At 35.6% G+C, this 20,116-nt stretch overlaps 1 protein-coding gene across 31 annotated transcripts in view; it reads left to right on the top strand.

The window, feature by feature from the left end:
* EPB41 (erythrocyte membrane protein band 4.1) overlaps window positions 1-20,116 on the top strand; it is a 210,193-nt gene that overhangs the window by 130,924 nt on the left and 59,153 nt on the right. For all 31 annotated transcript variants that reach the window (XM_031962445.1, XM_031962435.1, XM_031962426.1 and 28 more), the window contains exons 8-11: window positions 9,762-9,849; window positions 10,946-11,098; window positions 13,142-13,239; window positions 15,315-15,487. In XM_031962445.1, coding sequence (XP_031818305.1) covers window positions 9,762-9,849; window positions 10,946-11,098; window positions 13,142-13,239; window positions 15,315-15,487 — 512 coding nt within the window. The remainder of the gene's footprint in view (window positions 1-9,761; window positions 9,850-10,945; window positions 11,099-13,141; window positions 13,240-15,314; window positions 15,488-20,116) is intronic.

Here is a 20,116-nt window from a genome sequence, read left to right as displayed (position 1 = left end):
TTAATTCCTGACTTCTCTACTGAAATTGCTGTCTTTTCTTTCAAACTTCCTCCCTCTTAGCCAGTGACTTTGTAACAGACCAAAATTATTGAAGGAGTCAGAAATTCAATAATCACTAACATACCTCAAATATTCTTAACTCTTATCTCATTGATGCCACTACTAATACCCCCCTCCCCCTTCACTAAATCTTAGGGATATTGGGAACATTAACTTTATCCGTTTTGTTTTGGCTTTTTTCCTTTCACCAAATTTTGTGCTGTGCTCTATGAGTGATTTACTTTGGAATTGATGAGGTTTAGGTTTTGGGGTTCCCTTTAGTAGGGAACCAAATGATAAGGTCTAGATTTAGGGAACCAAAATGAGATTAGGGTTTCTGGTGGTCAGGGAGTTAAATGATAAGGTCTAGTGGCAGGTTCGGGGTTCAAGGAACCAAATGGAGAGATTTGGCTCCCCTGCACCCCCTTGGGATTTGGTGCAAGGGTAGGGAATTTTGGGGAACTCCCTTCTGGTGGTGCAGAGATTCTCTGTAAAGGAATTTACAAACCCGAAAATCTTGATTGATAAAAGAAGTTTAATTATAAGGATTGGGAAGTAAGGTTAGAAATCCTGACAGAGAGGCATAAAGTCTGGTTAGGGAAATAGGTGAGGATAAAGAGAGGATGGCCCTGGAAAATAATATTATTCCAGTGGGCAGAGGTTTCCATGGCATAGTCTAGCATGGCATAGCATGGCATGTTTAGAACCTCTGCAAAGACAGGATTTAAGTTTGGCTCTTTTATAAGAGGAGCTTTGGCTACAAGTTGAAGGGAACTCATGGATGGAGTCCCAAGTTGGCTGGGATTCAGCTTGAGCTGGAATTCAATGAGTTTCTTCAATTCAATAGGATTGGAATTCCTTTTGCTAAATAACAGAATGAAACTGTCTTGTTTGCTTTCCCTCTGGTGGGGTCCCTCAATGAGGTAGAGTTGAAGGAAATTTTCTCCTTAAAGGATTTTTAGAGTTTTGGGGTCCCTTCTTTAGAATGAATTGACAATTGAATTGTTGTTATTGTCTTAACCTGAGTCTGAATAACTGGACTTGGAATAACAGATTGTGGGTATGAGATGAGGTGACTAAATTATAAGGAACCATCATCATCAAAAAGTGACTAGTTACTCAATTGCAATTGCTCTGAGTGCAACCTTAGTGTACTTATCCTCCTTAACTGCCATAAGGAGTAAGTATTTTCAGTGAAGTGTATTTGAATACTCTTATTAGTGGGGACCTTCTCTGGAATGCTCCCAGTTAACAATGTAACCCAAATCTGGAGGTCCAAATGAGATCATTTTAAATGGTGCCCGAGGGACAGATATCTTAAAAGATCATCCAAACAGTGCCTTGATCGGATCACTTCAAAATCTAGTTAAGTAGCTGCTTCCAAATTGAACTGCCAAGATTGATTGCTCTCCAAAATGAGCTTGCTACGAAGTATTTTTCAGCATATTCATTTACAGTACTTTATATATAATCTGCATCCTGGAAAGGTGCCAATGAATAAATGATGTCAGAGACCTGCAAAGTAGACTGCAGAATTTTTTCAGCATGCAGATGGAACGTTGAAAATATTTTTTTGATATCATTTAGAGATAGATTAAAGAATTGTGTTTTTTTTTTAAACCAAAACAATTAATTTAGTGACATAATGGAGACAATAACTTTAGACTCAGGAAGGTTCAAGTGTTACTTCCTGGATAAGGTTGTAAGGCAACTGAATTGTATTTTGTTCCTTGGCAATTTTTAACCTATTACCTTTTCTTTCTTTTTTTTAAATACCATTTTCTTCTTGATCTCTCTACTAATATTACCTGAGGGAAACCTGCAGTCTGGGATTACTGGGTTTTCCTAGAGTCTTGTCAGTGGTTTGATATGAGTTATAAAATCACATTTCTACTGATTGTGTCCAGGGCCATTGGTATCTTGTCAGTAATGTTTTTTACCTGTCAAAAGATAGGAAATTGTTACGGTGGGAGAGAAAGGGAATCCTAACTATAAAGAGCAATATGAGGAAATACAGAGTTAGAAAGCCTAGCATGGGGGAGAGAGGAATAGATGCTTGAGGAAGGCAGCAAGTTGCCCAGTTTGACTGGAGAATAAAAAAGGTCAGGAGGAGGCAGCCAGCTTTCTGGCTCTTACCTTTTCTCTAGATAAACAGAAAATATAGAAGAAAGGATTGGATCATAAGGAGGGAGACCCAGCGTCTGATCCCAGCTTCATGACTTATTCTGTGACCTTGGACAAATTATTTTCTCCCTTTGGGCCACAGTTTTCTCAGATATACAATGAGGGAAGTAGACCAGATGATCTCAAGGTCCTTTCCACATCTAAATTTTAGGATTTTGTGAACTTTCAGTTATCTCAGAACACAGAGGATTTTACTAGCCCATAGAAATGTTTACCTGAGCAAAGACTCTACAAGAAGCATTTTATTCTGCAGTGAAAAATACAATTCTTCTCCAGGGAAAAGAGATTTCAGCCTATGTAAGTGGAGCCAGTCTTTACCTAGTGGCTTTGTGCCCAGGGGGCACTTTGGAACTATAATTAACACTTCAAACTTACCCTAGCAAATAAGACTTTAAAATTAATTGCTTTCCATTTATGAGAACTAGGGAAATATGTAAACTTGTCAGTTGCCTCTTCTTAATTATTTGAAGTGAAATCCTTAATCAATATCAACTAACCTTGCTAAAAGGCTGTCAGCAAACATTGGATACCTTGAAGTGACTTCATCCTAACCCCACTTGTACTAAATAAATAAATACAGTGAGACGTAATTTTAACTTCTATTTAATGAACTATAGTATGTGCCAAAATTCCCTCCTTAGGTACTTTTGGAGCTTTCAATCCCTGTGTACAAAGAATGAGGTATTAACTTATTAAATGTAACATCCTGGTGGTCTGAAATCTTCCAGAGGCATCTAACCTCTTCCCAGGCTGTGTTATTTTCCAATCTTAGGAATCAGCTTCATCTTTTAAAATTAATGCTATAACCAGGAAAGGAAATTTTTACTACAATAGTGAGGAATTAGTCTTTTAATTAAGAGGGCATAGTATAGTGGAAGAAACTCTGGGGACTTGAAGTTAGAAGATCTGTTCAGTGTTGTCTTTGCCAGTAAACTGTTAATTTTAGTGAATCAGTTACTCATGAAAACTTGAGCAAGTCATTTCTTCTTGAGCATCAGTTTCCTCTGTTAAATGATAGGTTCAGATGGAATGATCTCTATTGGTTCTTTCCAGTTCTAAGATACTGTTAGTAATAGATAAAAAAAAAAAAATATATATATATATATATAGTTTAGAATAAATAATATTTTTAAAGTCAATGATTCAATTTATTTAATTATCCTATATAGAACAAGGTAATAAATATTAAGTCCATCATAAAGTTTAATAGAGTAGTCTAGTTCAATAGTGTGATACTCAAATAGAAAATGGCCTCAGGTGGGGAAGTGGGGTGGGTTTGAAGAGGGTTGTAGTCCCTTTAAGAAACTGTATTTCCTATTGATCTGTGATTCCTTTTAGATTCTCAGCCCCTCTGCCTGAGGCATATTCTCCCCAGACAAATTGTCTTTCAGGATGCCAGAAACTTTGATTCAATTACAAATTCTGGTCAAAAAGCATCCCTTTGAATTCCAATAGGAGATCCAATAGGGGGCTGTCCCAGCCCCCACTAGGTCTTATTCGCTTGTGCTGCCCCAACCCCTACGGGGTCGGACCTGCTCGATGCCCCAGCCCCCACTAAGATACCCAATATAAAAGAGACAAACTAAAATCCTCTCTTTGCAGAGGTTCCAAACATGCCAGCTATGCTATGCTTGCTATGCCAAGGAGCTTCTGTCCACTGGAATATTCTTTTCCAGTACCACCCTCTTTTTACCCTCACTTATGTCCCTAACGAGACTTTATGCCTCTCCAACAGGATTTCTAACCTTCCTTATAATAAACTTCTTTTATCATTCTAGATTTTCGTGTCTATAAATTCCTTTACTGAGAATCTCTGCGCCTCCAGAAGGGAGTCCCCGAAATTCCTTACCCTTGCGCCAAATTCCAAAGGGTTGCAGGGGAGCCAAATCTCTCCATTTGGTTCCCTGCCACTAAACCTTATCGTTTAATTCCCTGCCTACCGGAAACCCTATTCTCATTTTTGTTCCCCAAATCTTGTCCTTATCAGAGTTAGGAAGATGGGATACTATTAATCCATAGGTAAGATTCCCTATGGGAAGTACATTGACTTAGAAAATCACATATTTACTATATTCTGTGGTATTTTTATTTAATATTCTTTAATTACATTCTGATCTGCTTTGGCAGAATGTTGTCTTTGTAGGGTGGTATGTTTTATACCTTTGGTCAAGGATACATATAGAATGTATATATTCTTACAAATAAATACTAACATAAAGTAACTCATTCATTAAAAGGAGCAAAATAAATGCTCTATGAGATCTTGTGCCTGAGGATGTAGTTCACTTATACCAAATGGCTTAAATTTATCAAGGGCAACTAGGTGCTCTTCTACTATTTTCTTATTTATTATCTTGGGTATGAACTCTTTAATGATCTTTTCCCCCCTGTTATTTTCAGCACAAAGATTATTTTCCTTGGGAGAGAAAACAGAAGTAAAAAGAAAAATCTTCAGAATTGATTAGTTCCTGTCTTTTTTCTGTTGTCAGTTATCACCATCCCATCTACTTAATCAAATTCGTTGTGTTTTCTTTGAAATTGGTGTTTATAAAACAAAACAAGCAAAGCAAAACAAAACAAAACAAAAAACAACCCAAAAACCAAAACAAAACAAATAACTTTTTTTTTTTTTTTTTTTTTTTTTTTTTTTAGCATTTTTTACAAGAGCCATGGATGCTCTTGTATTCATCTTTAGGATGAAACTTGCTACCATTTTTCTTAGATTTCTTTTTAAAAATCTTTAAATTGATTGGCAAATTCCACATATAACCATATCATACCTCTGAATCTGTTTTCCCCAAATGTAGGTTGCATGTTAGACTATGCTTGAATTTTTTCTCCTCAATCACACACTCTGGGAAGGAATAAATAGCCACTTATGCCCATCATTTCTTCTCCAGCAAACAGTTTCACTCTCTCTTCAGGAGAGTCAGATCCAGAATAGAAGTCATACTTATTGTTTTCTCTATCTTCTGAAAGAAGAGATTATGACTAAGGAACAGTAAAGAAGTTGTTAGCTTTTCTGCTTTTGGCAACGAGATAACATCAGCAGATGACAGTGACAGGCTTGTGATATATTTCTCAAACTTCATCTGTTTTGTCTTCCAATCCAGGTAGTTTATAATATAATTCTGACAAAATATTTCTCCCTCCATTGACCTCCATCCATATATTCTCTGATATGCTTCCTCCTGTGACTCCTGGATATTCTCACATGAACATCCCTTCTTTCTATTCAGTGCTATCTATCCCTTCCCTTTTACCTATCTATTTCTTTTCATTACACCAAGCTTCAGTGATATCTATAACATCAAAATTTCCCCCTTACATTTCTCTTATTGCCTAAACTTTGGGTATTTGTGTGTAAGCATAAATATATAGCATATATAATATTAAGCATAATATAAGATTGTGGGGTTTTACTACTAGTTCTTTTCTTGGATTTTTCCTCCTGTGAATGTCTATGTATTTCAATGTAGCTTCCCTCTATGGATAAGCACAGACAATCTTTTTCCAGCCTCATTCATATTAATTAAAGACCATTTAATTGCATTTTCAAGACAATCATCTAATAGATTATTAACAACCTTTGTTAGGTGAACACCAGTCATCCATTGAATGCTGAGCCATCTCCAATCTTCCTGACTCTTGTCCTGCCTCTGGACTTCAGTGACTCTGGAATAGAGTCAGGCTGATGATTTTGTGCAACTCAGTTTTACTTAAATCCAGTTCATGGATGAGTCAAGACTGGACTCTTGCTGGATAATCTCTCTCTCTCTCTTTTTTAATTATAACTTTTTATTGACAGAACCCACGCCTGGGTAATTTTTTTTTACAACATTATTCCTTGTACTCACTTCTGTTCCGACTTTTCCCCTCCCTCCTTTCACCCCCTCCCTCAGATGGCAAGCAGTCCTATACATGTTGAATATGTCACCGTATAGCCTAGATACAATATATGTGTGCAGAACCGAACAATTCTCTTGTTGCACAGGAAGAATTGGATTCAGAAGGTAAAAAAATAACCTGGGAAGAAAAACAAAAATGCAAACAGTTTACATTCATTTCCCAGTGTTCTTTCTTTGGGTGTAGCTGCTTCTGCCCATCCTTGATCAGTTGAAACTGAGTTAGATCTTCTCTATGTCAAAGAAATCCACTTCCATCAGAATACATCCTCATACAGTATATGTATATAATGATCTCCTGGTTCTGCTCATTTCACTCAGCATCGGTTCGTGTAAGTCTCTCCAAGCCTCTCTGTATTCATCCTGCTGGTCATTTCTTACAGAACAATAATATTCCATAACATTCATATACCACAATTTACCCAACCATTCTCCAATTGATGGGCATCCATTCATTTTCCAGTTTCTAGCCACTAAAAACAGGGCTGCCATGGATAATCTCTTGATAGTTTCTGTGTCTCATTCTTTGGAAGTTAGGAAGCTGCTTCTTTCTCAGAGCATCTGGCTCCTCTTACTTATTCAGGAAGAGGTTTTACTTGCACAGATGTTCCTTTCCTTTCTTTTATGTGTAATCTTCTACTTTCTAGAATCATGATAAGGGCTAGGTTTTACTTCCTATACCTTAGATCCTTTTTTGTTCATCTAAAGCTTGTTTTTCTTTTAGGACAATTATTCTCTTTAACAACATGAGAGTAGAGAGGTATACTTTGAGTTCCTTCTCTTTAACAACTTTAGCAACTTTGAGTCCCTTCTCTGAATTCAGAAATGAGATTGCAGATGACAATCACTCAATGGTAATAAAAACATAAACATCACACGCTCAGCACAAGTCACTGCACAGTTTCCCCTACTATTCTTCCTATATCATAAATGCACAATTTGTTTTAGCATTTCTTCTGCTTTTTCCATCTATTAGATGGTACCAATGGCATCCTAACTATCCCTTTAGCTGGAGAGTCCTTAGTCCTGGGGACAAAGATACTTACTGGTATTGTTAATCCTTAGGTCAGGTAGCTAGCTAGCAAATAGAAGAAAGACCTGAATGTGGACTTTCTGACTTTAAGGAACAGGGGTTTGTGCACCATGCTGCTTTTCACGGTTTGACTTTGACCAGCGAAAATATATCTTTTTTCACTTTTGGCCACAATTTGTGGCCACACAGTTCTTACACATATATATTATTTTCTCTTCTGCATCTTTTATCTATAGTCAATAAGTAAATAAAATCTAGGTATAATTTCTTAGAATGTAATGGAAGATCATTTAGGGTGGCCAAATCATTAGTAAATCTGATGCATCTCTCCTGAGGTTTTTTTTTTTTTTTTTAATTTTAATTTTCCTTCTCTGGTGACACTTTGTTCTTTTTAATGAGGGTTAAGACAGATGGATTGTAGAGACTGTCTGGTTAAAGGGAGATGCATTATGTAGCTTGGTGCAGTCCTATGGGAAATAGGCATTTACATAGCTTTTCCTTGGGGATGTGGCTACATTATTGTTATGAAGAAATTATATTTTATTGGTTTGAATTGCAGTGCACTGGAGTAATGATTTTGTCATAACAGTGGGGGGAAAAACATAACAGTTCCTGATCACTTTGCAGTTGAGAAGAAACTGACAAAAGGAGAAGCAAACACTATCAAACTAGAGTGTTTATACAATAACGCTGATTGTTTTTAAACAAATCTAATTCAGCATTTGCCTGCTAATGAGGACATCTTAATAGCAAGAGAGAGCCCCATTATTTGGATGCTTCTATTAACCAGAGTTGTTTTGTTTAGATCAGTGGGCAGGATACCATCTGTTAGCAGAAAATTTCCCTTTCATCTAGCCTGCCCCCATTAAGAGTCCTGTTAAGTAACTTCAGCTGCCCTCACATTTAATTCCCAGAATAGCTCAATTCAGGAGTATTGAGATATAAAAGGCAACTAAAAGGATATTGGAAATTGCACAATGCCCTCAGTGGATTCAATTTGCTTGCCTTCTTTACACTGCTGGAAAGTGGTGTGATAGAGATTTTGCCAGGATGAATAGGGATGAATAAGCATTAAGGAAATCCTCTAGTAGGTATCATCTTTAAAAAAAAAAAAAAAAAAAAAAAAAAAAAAAAAAAAAAAAAAAAAAAAGGAATCTTTATAGGATAGTTGCTTGTCACCATTTTTTTAAAAGATCCCTTCCTAATGAAAATTCCAGTAATTTTAGATGCTACTGCTAGGCATATACCTCTAGGAGATCCAGAAAAACTTGATATAACTCAAAATATTTATAGCAGCACTCTTTTGTGATAGCAAAGAATTGAAGTAGAAGCTCATCAGTTGGGCAATGGTTAAGTAAGTTTGAGCCATAAATGTAATGAAATGTCACTGTGCTACAAGAAAGGATTGACATGTTGAATAAAAGGAAACACAGGGAAAATACTTACATGAACTCCTGTAAAGTGAGGTAAACAGAGTTAGAAAAATAGCATATCTATAATAATTCGAGTAATGTAAATGGAGAAAATAAAATAATACTAAATGCTTTGAAATTATAACTGACTTTCTCCCCATAGAGGAAATATAAGATGATATCTCCTCTCCATCTATTTTTAGAAATGTAGAAGCATAAGTGTGGGATAATGGATACAATATCAAACTTTTTTGATGTACTGATTGTTTTATAAATTATTTGTCTTTTATTATGAGAGGAGGAGATAGGTGTTGGTATACAGTGAGAAATATAAGTGATCATGAAAACAAAATTATCAAAAGTTCATTTACAGAATTCCTCACTGTTTTCTAAAAAGCCACCACTTCATAGTATCATACTATTATGATAGGTTTATTATCTGTTTCTCCAGTACTTCAGAAGATATGTAACCCCTACCAATGTGGGTGCTATTTCCATTGATGAACATTATAACACACCCATGTCTTAGTATTGCCATCACAGTATGTTGCTGAGATTTAGAAATTCTTCACCTGGCACACAGCTTTCTTACGCTGGAGCTCAGGACACTTTGCTAGGCTGGTTTTGGACAGCGATTCATTTCTCATCCTCTGTCAGCTTGGGGTAGGAACTACTAGTACTTCTGTCCTGTGGACATAGCTTTTGAGAATCCAGGGGTCACTTCCATACCACCTTGAGGCCCTAGAGCAATGATAATGATAATTCATATTCATAAAAAAACCTTAAGATTTGCAGAATATTTTTGTAGGTTTCATTGGAGGGGGTATGTATGTATATATGTATGTATGACATCTACATCTGGGTATCTTTACCTGAAAAAGAGCTCTTTTGAAAGACAGATTGCTGTACTGGATAGAATATTTAACTTGGACTTAAGAAGATTTGTGTTCAAATGTAGATTCTGATACTTTCTAATTGTATGAACAAGTCAGTCTCATCTCTGGACCTTAGTTTTCTCATCTATAAATTGTGACAGTAAATAGTTCTTATCTCACAGGAGTTTTGTGAAGTTTGAAAGAGATAATATTTGTGAAGTGCTTTGCAAACTAAAAGCAATATATAAATGCAAGCTATTATTATTCATTAGGTAAATGATAATATTTACCCTTTTTTTTCCCCTCTTTAAAGGTCTATGACTCCAGCCCAGGCTGACCTGGAATTTCTTGAGAATGCCAAAAAGCTGTCCATGTATGGAGTTGATCTTCATAAAGCAAAGGTAATGATAACTTTGAGCTTATTCACCAAATGTTTTAACAAGTGCCTAAATTGTGTAAGCTATGAAAAGGAATAAGATGACCCTTCAAGTAACTTGCAATGTAGTAAAGGAGATCAAATATCTAAGTGGAGAGTGATTCCATACTTCTATGTCCTCCCTGCCTTTTACTGTAATAATGCCCGAGGAATAAGGTTTTAAGTCATATACTGTTTAATTGGCATTATTAATATGATTGTGCCTTTAATGCATAGACAAACTTGTTTGATATCTTGGTTACTTTTCCCCTTTTTTTTATTTGTTCTTATACGGGATAGCTCTCTACAGCTAATAGGGAAAGATACATAGAAAGTGTGTGTATATTAATTAATTAAGTGTATATTTATATTACTAGATCAGTGTGTATTTATTAAACACTTGTCCCAAGGAACTTGCAATCCATTGAGAAGTTAACATGTACACATATAAACATATACATAATATATGCAACCCTACAAAAACCATTGTATCAACAAACACATAAGGATCTGCTACTTGCCAGGCTCTGATGAGGAACTGGGGTTTCAAAGAAAAAAACCCAAATAGTTTCTGCCCCAAGAAGCTTACTTTTTATTGGGTGAGATAGCATACACATATTAAGGATGTATTTAAAAATGTACAAAGCTGATGTTAGTTCCTCATTCCATTATCTTATAAGTCAGGAGGTGACAAGGAGAAGACGGCTCTTGAGCTTTGTCTCGACAGAACAGGTATTCTGAGAGGCAGAGCTGAAGAGGAAACATATTCTAGGCAAGGAGTACAGCTGGGACAAAGGCACAAAGGTGGGAAATGGTGGTATATGTGACAAGGCAGCAGGAAAGTCAGTTGGACTGGATATTAAGAGTGTGTAGGGGAGATAAGTGGTTGTGTAAGTTGAAAAAATGAGATGGGACCTGGTTGGGAATGAGTTTAAATGACAAATGTATGTGATCCTAAAGTGATAGAGAACCTCTGGAGATGGGGCAACTTGATCAAAATGGCATTTTAGGAAAATCACTTTTGTATACATAAATAAAAGTTTTTTGTGCAAGATTGAGATGTATATTTGCTACTCTTTCAGGATTTGGAGGGAGTGGACATCATACTGGGAGTGTGTTCCAGTGGCCTTCTTGTTTACAAAGACAAGCTGAGAATTAATCGTTTTCCTTGGCCAAAAGTGCTGAAGATTTCCTATAAGCGTAGCAGCTTTTTTATAAAGATTCGACCTGGAGAGGTATGAGGTCTTTGGGTTTTCCTTCAGACTGCTTATAGTCTCAGCAGAGACAATGCTTCTCTATTACAGTTTCATGATGGCCGCGCCCCTTCTCCCCCCCCCCCCCCCCAGTTATTCAGGAGCTAATTGTGCATTGGGTGATTAGATCCTTGGTGCTTCTATTCCTCAGTCTTGCTGCTGGCCTCTAGGTTATCTCACTGGGAATGGAATAGACTTTAAGGGTCCTCTGAAGAAACTGAGACCCAGAGAAGAGAAGCAAGGAAGCAATAGAGATAAAAAGTGGCAGGGTTAGGATCTGAACTCAGAGCTTCTAGCTTTTGAAAACACTGCATATTCTGCTAGTTGGAAAACTGTCAACTACCATGTAGAGGAGCCCAGACAAGTCAAGTGTATAAGCAGTTATTAAGGATTTGCTGTGTAGCGGATACTGTTCTAAGAAATACAGATTAGTCAATTTTGTTGCCTGCTTATGCTGGCAAAAACGTAGTAAAGTAATTTGACACTAATGTTAAGCATGAACTGTGTTTGAATTACTTAAGAATTGCAATTATCTATTCATTCCCCTATCCTCCATTTTCATGGGTATTCCAGAGTCTTCTCCTAGTAACTAAAATCTAGTATCTCTGTTGAACTCTTAAAAAGAATCACCTAGTTTTAGAGCCATATTGCTGCTGGCTTTGATATAGTTATGTGTCAAGTCACATACCTAATGACCTGGTTTTGTTTTGTAGGCAATTTTTAATAGTGTAAATGATTCATTCTTTTGTGTATACTACCACCTGCTGGTGAAGACTGGTCTACCATAAACATTTTTGTATTTGTTAGGCAGTACGAAAACATTTTAAAGCATTTTTAAAGTTTCTACAATTAAAAAAAAGAGAGCACTTTTAGACACTGAAAAAGATAAAGAAATAATGGGGAAAGCATAGATTAATAGAATGTTAAAAGCTATAAGGAGATTTGAAGAATCTAATCCAACCTTTTAGATTATGGGTGAGAAAACTGAAGTCTCAAAAGACCTATACTTGTCCAGTGTGAATGACCAAGCCAGGACTAAAACCCAGGGCACCTAACTCCAAGCCCAGTCCTATTTTTTATTCTAACACACTGTGTTGTCACTAAAGCATTTATTCTTCACCTAATTCAAAACTTCTGTGTCTAGCTGTTGTTAACTAGGTAAAAAAAACAAACATGCAGACAATTATGTAGGCAGTTAAGATATAAAAAACTTATGAGAGGCACATTTAAATATTTTGATATGATAAATATATGACAGGCAAATTAAACATTTAATTCAGTAAATTAGGCCTTTGCAAGCCTTAATTTTCTGAAAAGGTGAGTTACGTCATTAAATGATAGATGATTGTAAGATTTTCTTTATATAAGATGTATTAGAAAAGGAAGAAGCCAGAGGCAGACTAGACAGCTTTCCCTCTCCCCCCCCCCCCCAATTTTCTAGGCTTGGTATGTGTATCTTCTATGAAAGCAGAATGAAAAATATTAGTAGCCAGCTGTTGAATACTTATGCTAATGGAAACAAGGGGATATATATATATCCACAGAATCTGGTTTAGGTCATTATTCTGAATTTCCTAATCAAATACTATCATTGGAATTGCTAATGAGTAATTACTGTGACTGATTCTGAGAATCACCTAGAGTTTCCTTCACTGGTCATTGTGTGGAGTCAGGTGGTCTCAAAACAAACAAGGCTGAGGGAGAAGAAAAACACAGAGGTTAGATAATCCACATATTTGATGAAATGTGCTGTCTTAGGAGGCAATGAATTCTCCATCCCCGGGAGTTTTCAAGTGAAGGCTAGTGAGCTACTTAGAGATAATGCACGGGGAAATTATTGTTTTGATGGGTTAGACTAGATCCCTTCCAACTTAATTGTATGACTAGTGGTATTGCCCTATATTTCTGGGATAATCTATATTTGGAGCAGTATAGGCTTTCAGAAGTCTATATTTCTGTGGATACAGAGCTATTCTTATGAGAGCATTAAGTATTTGATCTTTTATTTGTTATTATTTTTAATAGCATGAGCAATATGAAAGTACCATCGGATTCAAACTTCCAAGTTATCGGGCAGCTAAGAAATTGTGGAAAGTATGCGTAGAACATCATACATTTTTCAGGTATATTTCTTACTTAAGTATTTTTCAAGGACAAATGTTCTCCTTTTAAACTCTCTTATAATTTAATTTGACAGGCAGTAATTAAATGTTAGCACAGTGCTTCTTTGTAAGATTGAATGGTGTTCTGTCCAGTTTGAGTATGATCATCTTCAGTAATCCATAATAAGCTAAATCCTCCCTATTGAGTAGGGAACAGACTCAAGCAGACATGCTCTAATATTTATTTAATCTATGGGTGGGTGAAAGAAGACAATTCCCTTTCTTTCCTGGAACCTCTGTAGCCCTCTCTGTAGTCTAGAGGCAGGACCAGAAAACAATAGGAAAGGGAAAACTTGTTAGTATACTAAAATATGAGGGTTTCTATTTCCTAACCTCTTTATCCCCTGCTGGTGGCTTTTGAAGTATGCTTTGTGGGAACCTAGAGGTTGCTGCATAATGGGAGTAAGACTTCAAACAACTTCTGGCCTTGAATCTCAGCTGCTCTAGAAAGTCAGAAGAAGCCAGGAAAGCTTTTCCCCTCTTTTATTTTCATGAGGTCATGTTCTAGCACTTTTCTACACACAGAGGAAGTCTCCCTCCTGTCATAGGGTTTGGCAGGCAAGTTAGTGGGGAGACCTTCTCACTAGGCTCCTCAAACATCACTAATTTTTTTTCTTTTTTCTTTTTTCTTTCTTTCTTTCTTTCTTTCTTTCTTTCTTTCTTTCTTTCTTTCTTTCTTTCTTTCTTTCTTTCTTTTTTATAACTTTTTATTGATAGAACTAAACATCACTATTAATACTACTACTACATAACTGCTACTATTAATAGTGAGCATTCATATGGTGCTTCAAGTTTGCAAAGCACTTTACAAATATGATCTCATTTGATTATCACAACAACCTTGGGAGGTTCTATTATTGTCCCATTTTATGTTTCATATCCTATTTATCGCTATAGAAAGAATGGTCAGGGATAAAATACAGAGGAAAATATTATTTGAATTTCCATTACAGAATAATTTGTGAAAGCAAATGTTAGACCCATTCTGGACTGATATTAGCTATTGACATTATAGATTTCTTTCCTTTATATTCCCATCTTTTTTATTTTAATCCAACCAAGAAAAATGTAGGGTTTCAGAAAAGAGAAAGGAAAATACTAGAAAATAATGCCCTTGAATACTTGAATGTACTATAATGTGAAATTTGACTATAGGTGATTGGTCTGTTATGTAAATGGCAATACATATGTTATAATTTAGTTATTCATCTCAAATTATGGAAAGAGGAGCAATATGTGCTGAATTAAATTATTTTTCCCATACAGGAATTATTTGATTTAAACCATAGTCAGATTAGATAGCTTAATGCACAACTTCTTAAACTCTGGGCCGTGACCCTATATAGGCTCTTTCATAACTGAATGTATTGGTTGCAAAATGATCATTTATTATCAATAAATGTTTGATTTGTATACCTATTTTATATACCTCTATACTTGGGGTCATGTAAAAATTTCTTGGCCAAAAGATTGCAAGTAGAAAAAGTTTAAGTAGCACTGCAGTGGAAAAAAATCCCCAAAACATCAATTTACTTTTACATAGTAAAGTTTTATGGAGTGCTTTGCCTAGGAGAAGTATTATTGTCCCAAATTGTTAGGGGCTTAGAGAGATTAAATGAGTGGAATAGTCACACAGGTGATAGATGACAAAAACAGGCTCCCTCTAGGCCTTGGATTCAAAATCCAGTGTTTTTTCTACTGTGTCATGCCACCCTTTTGTGTGTGTGTGTTACAAGATTTTACTAAGTTTGAACAGATAGATTGAAGAATATCTTGAACATTACAAGAACTCAAGAGGTATTTAACATAATCATTCATAATTTTAATGTATTACAAACATCCTAATAAAGCATGGTTGAGAGCTGACTGAATTAGTAATACAATTATTTTGATAACTTTTTTCTTAGTCTACTTTGGGTTGTTATAAGAAATATTGTGAACCAATTTTTTCTCTTGAAATATTGTGTCCTGTACAACAGTTGGGTCTTGAAATCAAGAAACTAAATGTGGTATATTCATGTGTGTATCTCTTTCAGACTAACATCCACCGAAACCATTCCCAAGAGCAGGTTCCTAGCCCTGGGATCCAAATTTCGTTACAGTGGCCGTACCCAAGCCCAGACCCGACAAGCCAGTGCTCTTATTGACAGGCCTGCTCCACACTTTGAGCGCACAGCAAGCAAACGGGCCTCTCGGAGCCTTGATGGAGGTTTGTATGGAATGCTCTTCCTCTCTTTATTTCTTTATTATCCTTAACTAACTAAGGGAAAGGAAAAGGATTGCAGCTGTCTCTATTCATGATATCATCGATTTTTAGTGCTGGAAGAGATCTTAGAGATTCAGACTCACAGAGTTGGAAGAATGCTTATACATCACTTAGTGCAGCTCTTTCACTTTACAAATTGAGAATTGTGGCCCTGAGAGGAAGTGACTTATCCATAATAACATAGCCAGTTATTGAAAAGCAGAACTCAAACTAGAATCCAGTTTTTCCATTTTCACGTCCAGGGGTTCTTCCACTCCACTTCTGCTATCCTGTCTATTCTTGGTGATTCTGTTCTCCCTCCCCAATTCCTTTTTTATATTCTGAAAGCAGTAATGGGAACAGGAGAGACTGTTAAAAGATCTGCTCATATATAATGTTGTGCTAAATAATACTATGAAAAATGGGTTCAGCAGATACCTGCTTTCTAGGTGTGTTGCCTTTTACAATATGATAGAATCTTTGCATGGCTCATTTTTGATAGACAGAATATGTGATCATTACACCTCTCTCTGAATACTTCAGTGGTTTCTTCAACAAGACTCTTTCAGAAAGGATCTAGGGAATATTTAGAGGCAGAGCCTTGTAACTATCCATTCATTTAGTCAACAAGAATTTATTAAGCACCTGTTATATACCAGGCATTACAGACACAAATACAAAGAATAAAACCATTCCTACTTATGATTAGAAGACCTTCGGCAGAACAAACAGCATTTGTAATGACAACGGATTGAGAAGTTTCTCCTAGAGGCTTGTCTGCCTCTTTTCTCCTTCTACCACTTTTGAATGAGTCATCCATGGGTAGAAAACAGGTTTATCCAAGGCAGAGAGGATTTTTGTCCCACCTCTTAGGGACATCTTCCTTTCCCTTAGTTTCCCTACTGTTTTCAATCTGAAGGGATTACTATCATGGACTCTTTTTTCTTTTTCTTTTCCTAATAGACACTCTGAGCAGTGGGGACAGTCATTGCAAAAATAGATAGCAGAAAGAATGGTTGTATGTGAAGAACAGTAAGTAGGCAAGGCAAGGCAAGATTACAGAGGTAGCAGTCTGATATAAATAAATAATATCAACAATATGTATCAAGAGCACTGTTAGTTCCAAGTGAAGAAAGGTCAGTTGGTATGAGTAGGCATATTCTCTTCAGTTTTCTAGATTTTGTAAAATCCCCTTATTTTATTTCTAGTTTGTTCCTGTCAGTTATTAGTTGCTTGTGGGCAATTTATGTCTCTCTGTGAGTGCCACAGAGTGAGACGTTGCCATGAACAACCTAAAGATCACTGCTCTTACCTCTTCATTCTTTTGAGGTTATATGTATGTGAAAGTAGTAAGCCAAATAGGAGTTCTCTTTCTTTATTTTTTTTTACTTTAAAAAAAAGTCTTTTGAAATTCCAAACTTCAAACTGATGAACAGTTTAGTCAGACATACAGCTCTATTACACCTCTTTTATTCCCCCAAGATTTCTCCATTGTGCCTGATCCTTAACCATTCCAAAATGTTTCTCCAAGCTGTGACATCTCTTTATTTATGGAAAGAATTGGATTTGGGAAGAATTTTATGTTTCCTAGATGTTCTTATATTATATGATGAAGTTCTATAGCTAAATTGCTTAAAACTATACATTTTGTTGTCTGCAGATGTAACTTGATGTTCCTGCGAGAGAGAAGTTCCTTAAATTTTTAAAGTTTTTCCCCCCACATCCTTAACTCTCTATATTTCCCCCCATTTTTAACTGTCTATAATTTTCCCCCAATCAGGATGACTATGTCTATACACAATTAGCTTTTAAGATCTTTAGATCATTTCGATCTTTAATCTTCCCCATCTACTTTAGAAAAGACACTTTTTTGTTATTAAGCTCAGTTTTACTTAGACTGACTTAGAGTACATTAAAGATATTGTGTTAATTTATACTTCTTCATACAAATGAGACTTTAGGATTGCTTTTTAAAGAGCTTTGGTTTAATAACATAATAATCTTTTTAGTAACTTCTTGAATGTGTCTGTTTCAATAACTGGGGAGGTGACATTCATTTTACAATTCAGAACCTACTTTCTGGAATAGTTGTAAGTCATAAGGCTAACTTCTGCTAACAACATAATAATGTTAAGGTACTTTATGCTTTTTACAGTGTTTACTGTATCATTTAATTCCAACAAGCCTGTAGAAGAACAAGACTTCCTTTTATAAATTGGGAAGTTAAATTGCAAAGATACTAAGTGTTGTGTTAACTAAGTATATCCCAGAATTTCTGACTTGTTGGTCATTTTGATGATTTTAAGGTATCCTATGCATGAAAAGACATAAATTTGTGAAGCAGTCCATGATTTCCAGATACTGTCTTTTTCACATTTCTCTCTACCTCTGGTTGGTAATATTTCCTTCTTCAGACTTAACATAGCACTTAACATACTTATATTATTACCATGTTATGGTTAATTATATAAATCTTCTATCTTCCTTTCTAGAGTATAAACTTCATAAAGGTAGAGACTTTATTTTTACTCACCTCTTGTATTCAGAATAATACCTTGCATTTTAATTTAATTGAATGGAATTGTTGAAATGCTGAGTTGAATTCTTGGTAGTATGTCATAAACATTATATCTTAACACTTTTTTATTACCACTAGTATATTTATTGCTCAAAACTCTACATATTGGAGAAAATGGGCTTGTAGATATATCTTAAAAATTAAGACTTCCCTCATTCATGGAAATTTTGGAAAAGCTTAGTTTAAAAAAAAACTAAAACTGAAAAAAATGTAAATGATTTTCACAAAGTTCTTTTGTGTAGGTTATTTATAGTCTTCAGGATTCTTGATTAGAAAAAGAAAGGTGATATTTCTGATCTAATTATTTTCTCTTAAGATGTTCTTGAAGTGCTATGAAGATAATATAAGAAAGAGACTTGTGAAAAACTAAGCATAACCATGACTTCTTAGTACTTCAAAGATGAAAATATAAGGAGATTAAAGAATTTGAATAAATTTGGCAGATATATAGTGGATGAGATGACATTCAACAGGACTAAATGTGAAGACCTATACTTGGATGTTGATTTTTTTTTTTTTATTTAACCTATAATAGGCTAGGAGAGACATGGCAGTTTATAAAAAAAAAAGACCTGGAACTTATAGTAGTCTACAAGTTCAACATGAGTTAATAATGCAATATGTAGCTCCCAAAAGTCAATGTGATTGTAAATTTAATTGAGAAATATAATGTATAGAATGAAAGAGATGATATAGTTGCTGTACTTTGCCCTGCTCAGACCCCACCTGTAGTCTTATGCTTATTTTGGAAACCAATTTTTGGATAGGCCAGTGCCAAATTGAAGGACATCCAGAGGAGACTGATTTGTTTGATTAAAACCTTATGTCATGAGAACTGTTTGAAAAAACTGGTAATAGACAGCCTGGAAAAAACTCAAGGGAAGAACATAATCTCAAGCCTAGACTTATTGTTGTAATAGATGTACTACAATAGAGGACAGGATAAAGACCAATAGATGGGAAGATACAGAGAGCAAATATATACGAACTTCATAAGCAAAATGATGAGCTGCCCAAAGGGGCAACAACTTTCCTTTTACTAGAGGAGTTCAGACAGAGATTGAGGAATCATTTGTCTAAGATACTATAGTGGATAATGATGTTCCAGGTAGGGGGATAGTGATGGACTATCTGTAAAATTTCTTCTAGTTCCGAATCTTTTCTTATTTTTCTTATCTCTGAACTTTGCTTCTACTTATCTTGACCAAATATCCCTTTCCATGTCATAGCTCTGCCTCTTTCTGCACAGAATACTAAGTACTAGGGTAGTAATACTGAACATGTTAAAAAAAAAAACAAAAAACCAAAAAAACTTGGCTCTGAGATATTTGTCCTGGATTAAAACCAAATACAACGTGTTAAAATAACACATGGTGAAAGCATGGACATGTTACTATGATGCCAGATAGAGATGAATTAAAACCTTGGGAGGGGGTGTGGATACACATGTACGGTAATGCTTTTAACACAACTGTGAAGCAAAATATTTTGTCATACTCCTCTCTGTTGACAGATTTAGGTCTGCCATCTGCTCTTATACCACATTGTCTGGCTCAGAGCAGCAGTGACAGTCACCCAAGAGTAAAAGGGACTTGTAAAAACTCGGCAATCTCTCATTGAGCGGCATGGTAGATTCCTAGCTTTTTGATTGATCATTGTTTAATTATTTCTTTGATGAGTGAAGAAAATAACAAAGGTTTCTTTCATTTGCTTTTGGATGCTATGTACATGTAGCAATGATGTAAGTAATAGCATACATTTACATAATATTTAGTAGCTGTTGAGACCTATATATCTATTATTTCATTTGACCATGCCAACAATCCTCATGTCCCTTTCATGAGTGAGGAAACTGAGAGGTTAAGTGGCTTGCCAATGGTCAGGCAGCTAGTAAGTAATAGACGGAACTCAAAACTCAATCTATTGTTAGTTCTATTTTACCACTGAGTATTTTTATGAAATTCTTCTCTTTATCTCTGAATTAACAATAGCTGTCACTTAGAGAGAGCTTTAAG

Source organism: Sarcophilus harrisii, chromosome 3 (assembly GCF_902635505.1).
Source record: "Sarcophilus harrisii chromosome 3, mSarHar1.11, whole genome shotgun sequence".
NCBI classification, from domain to species: Eukaryota; Metazoa; Chordata; class Mammalia; order Dasyuromorphia; family Dasyuridae; genus Sarcophilus; species Sarcophilus harrisii.
Note: the sequence above shows the minus strand (reverse complement) of the source record. Positions and strands in the feature narration are given on the sequence as shown.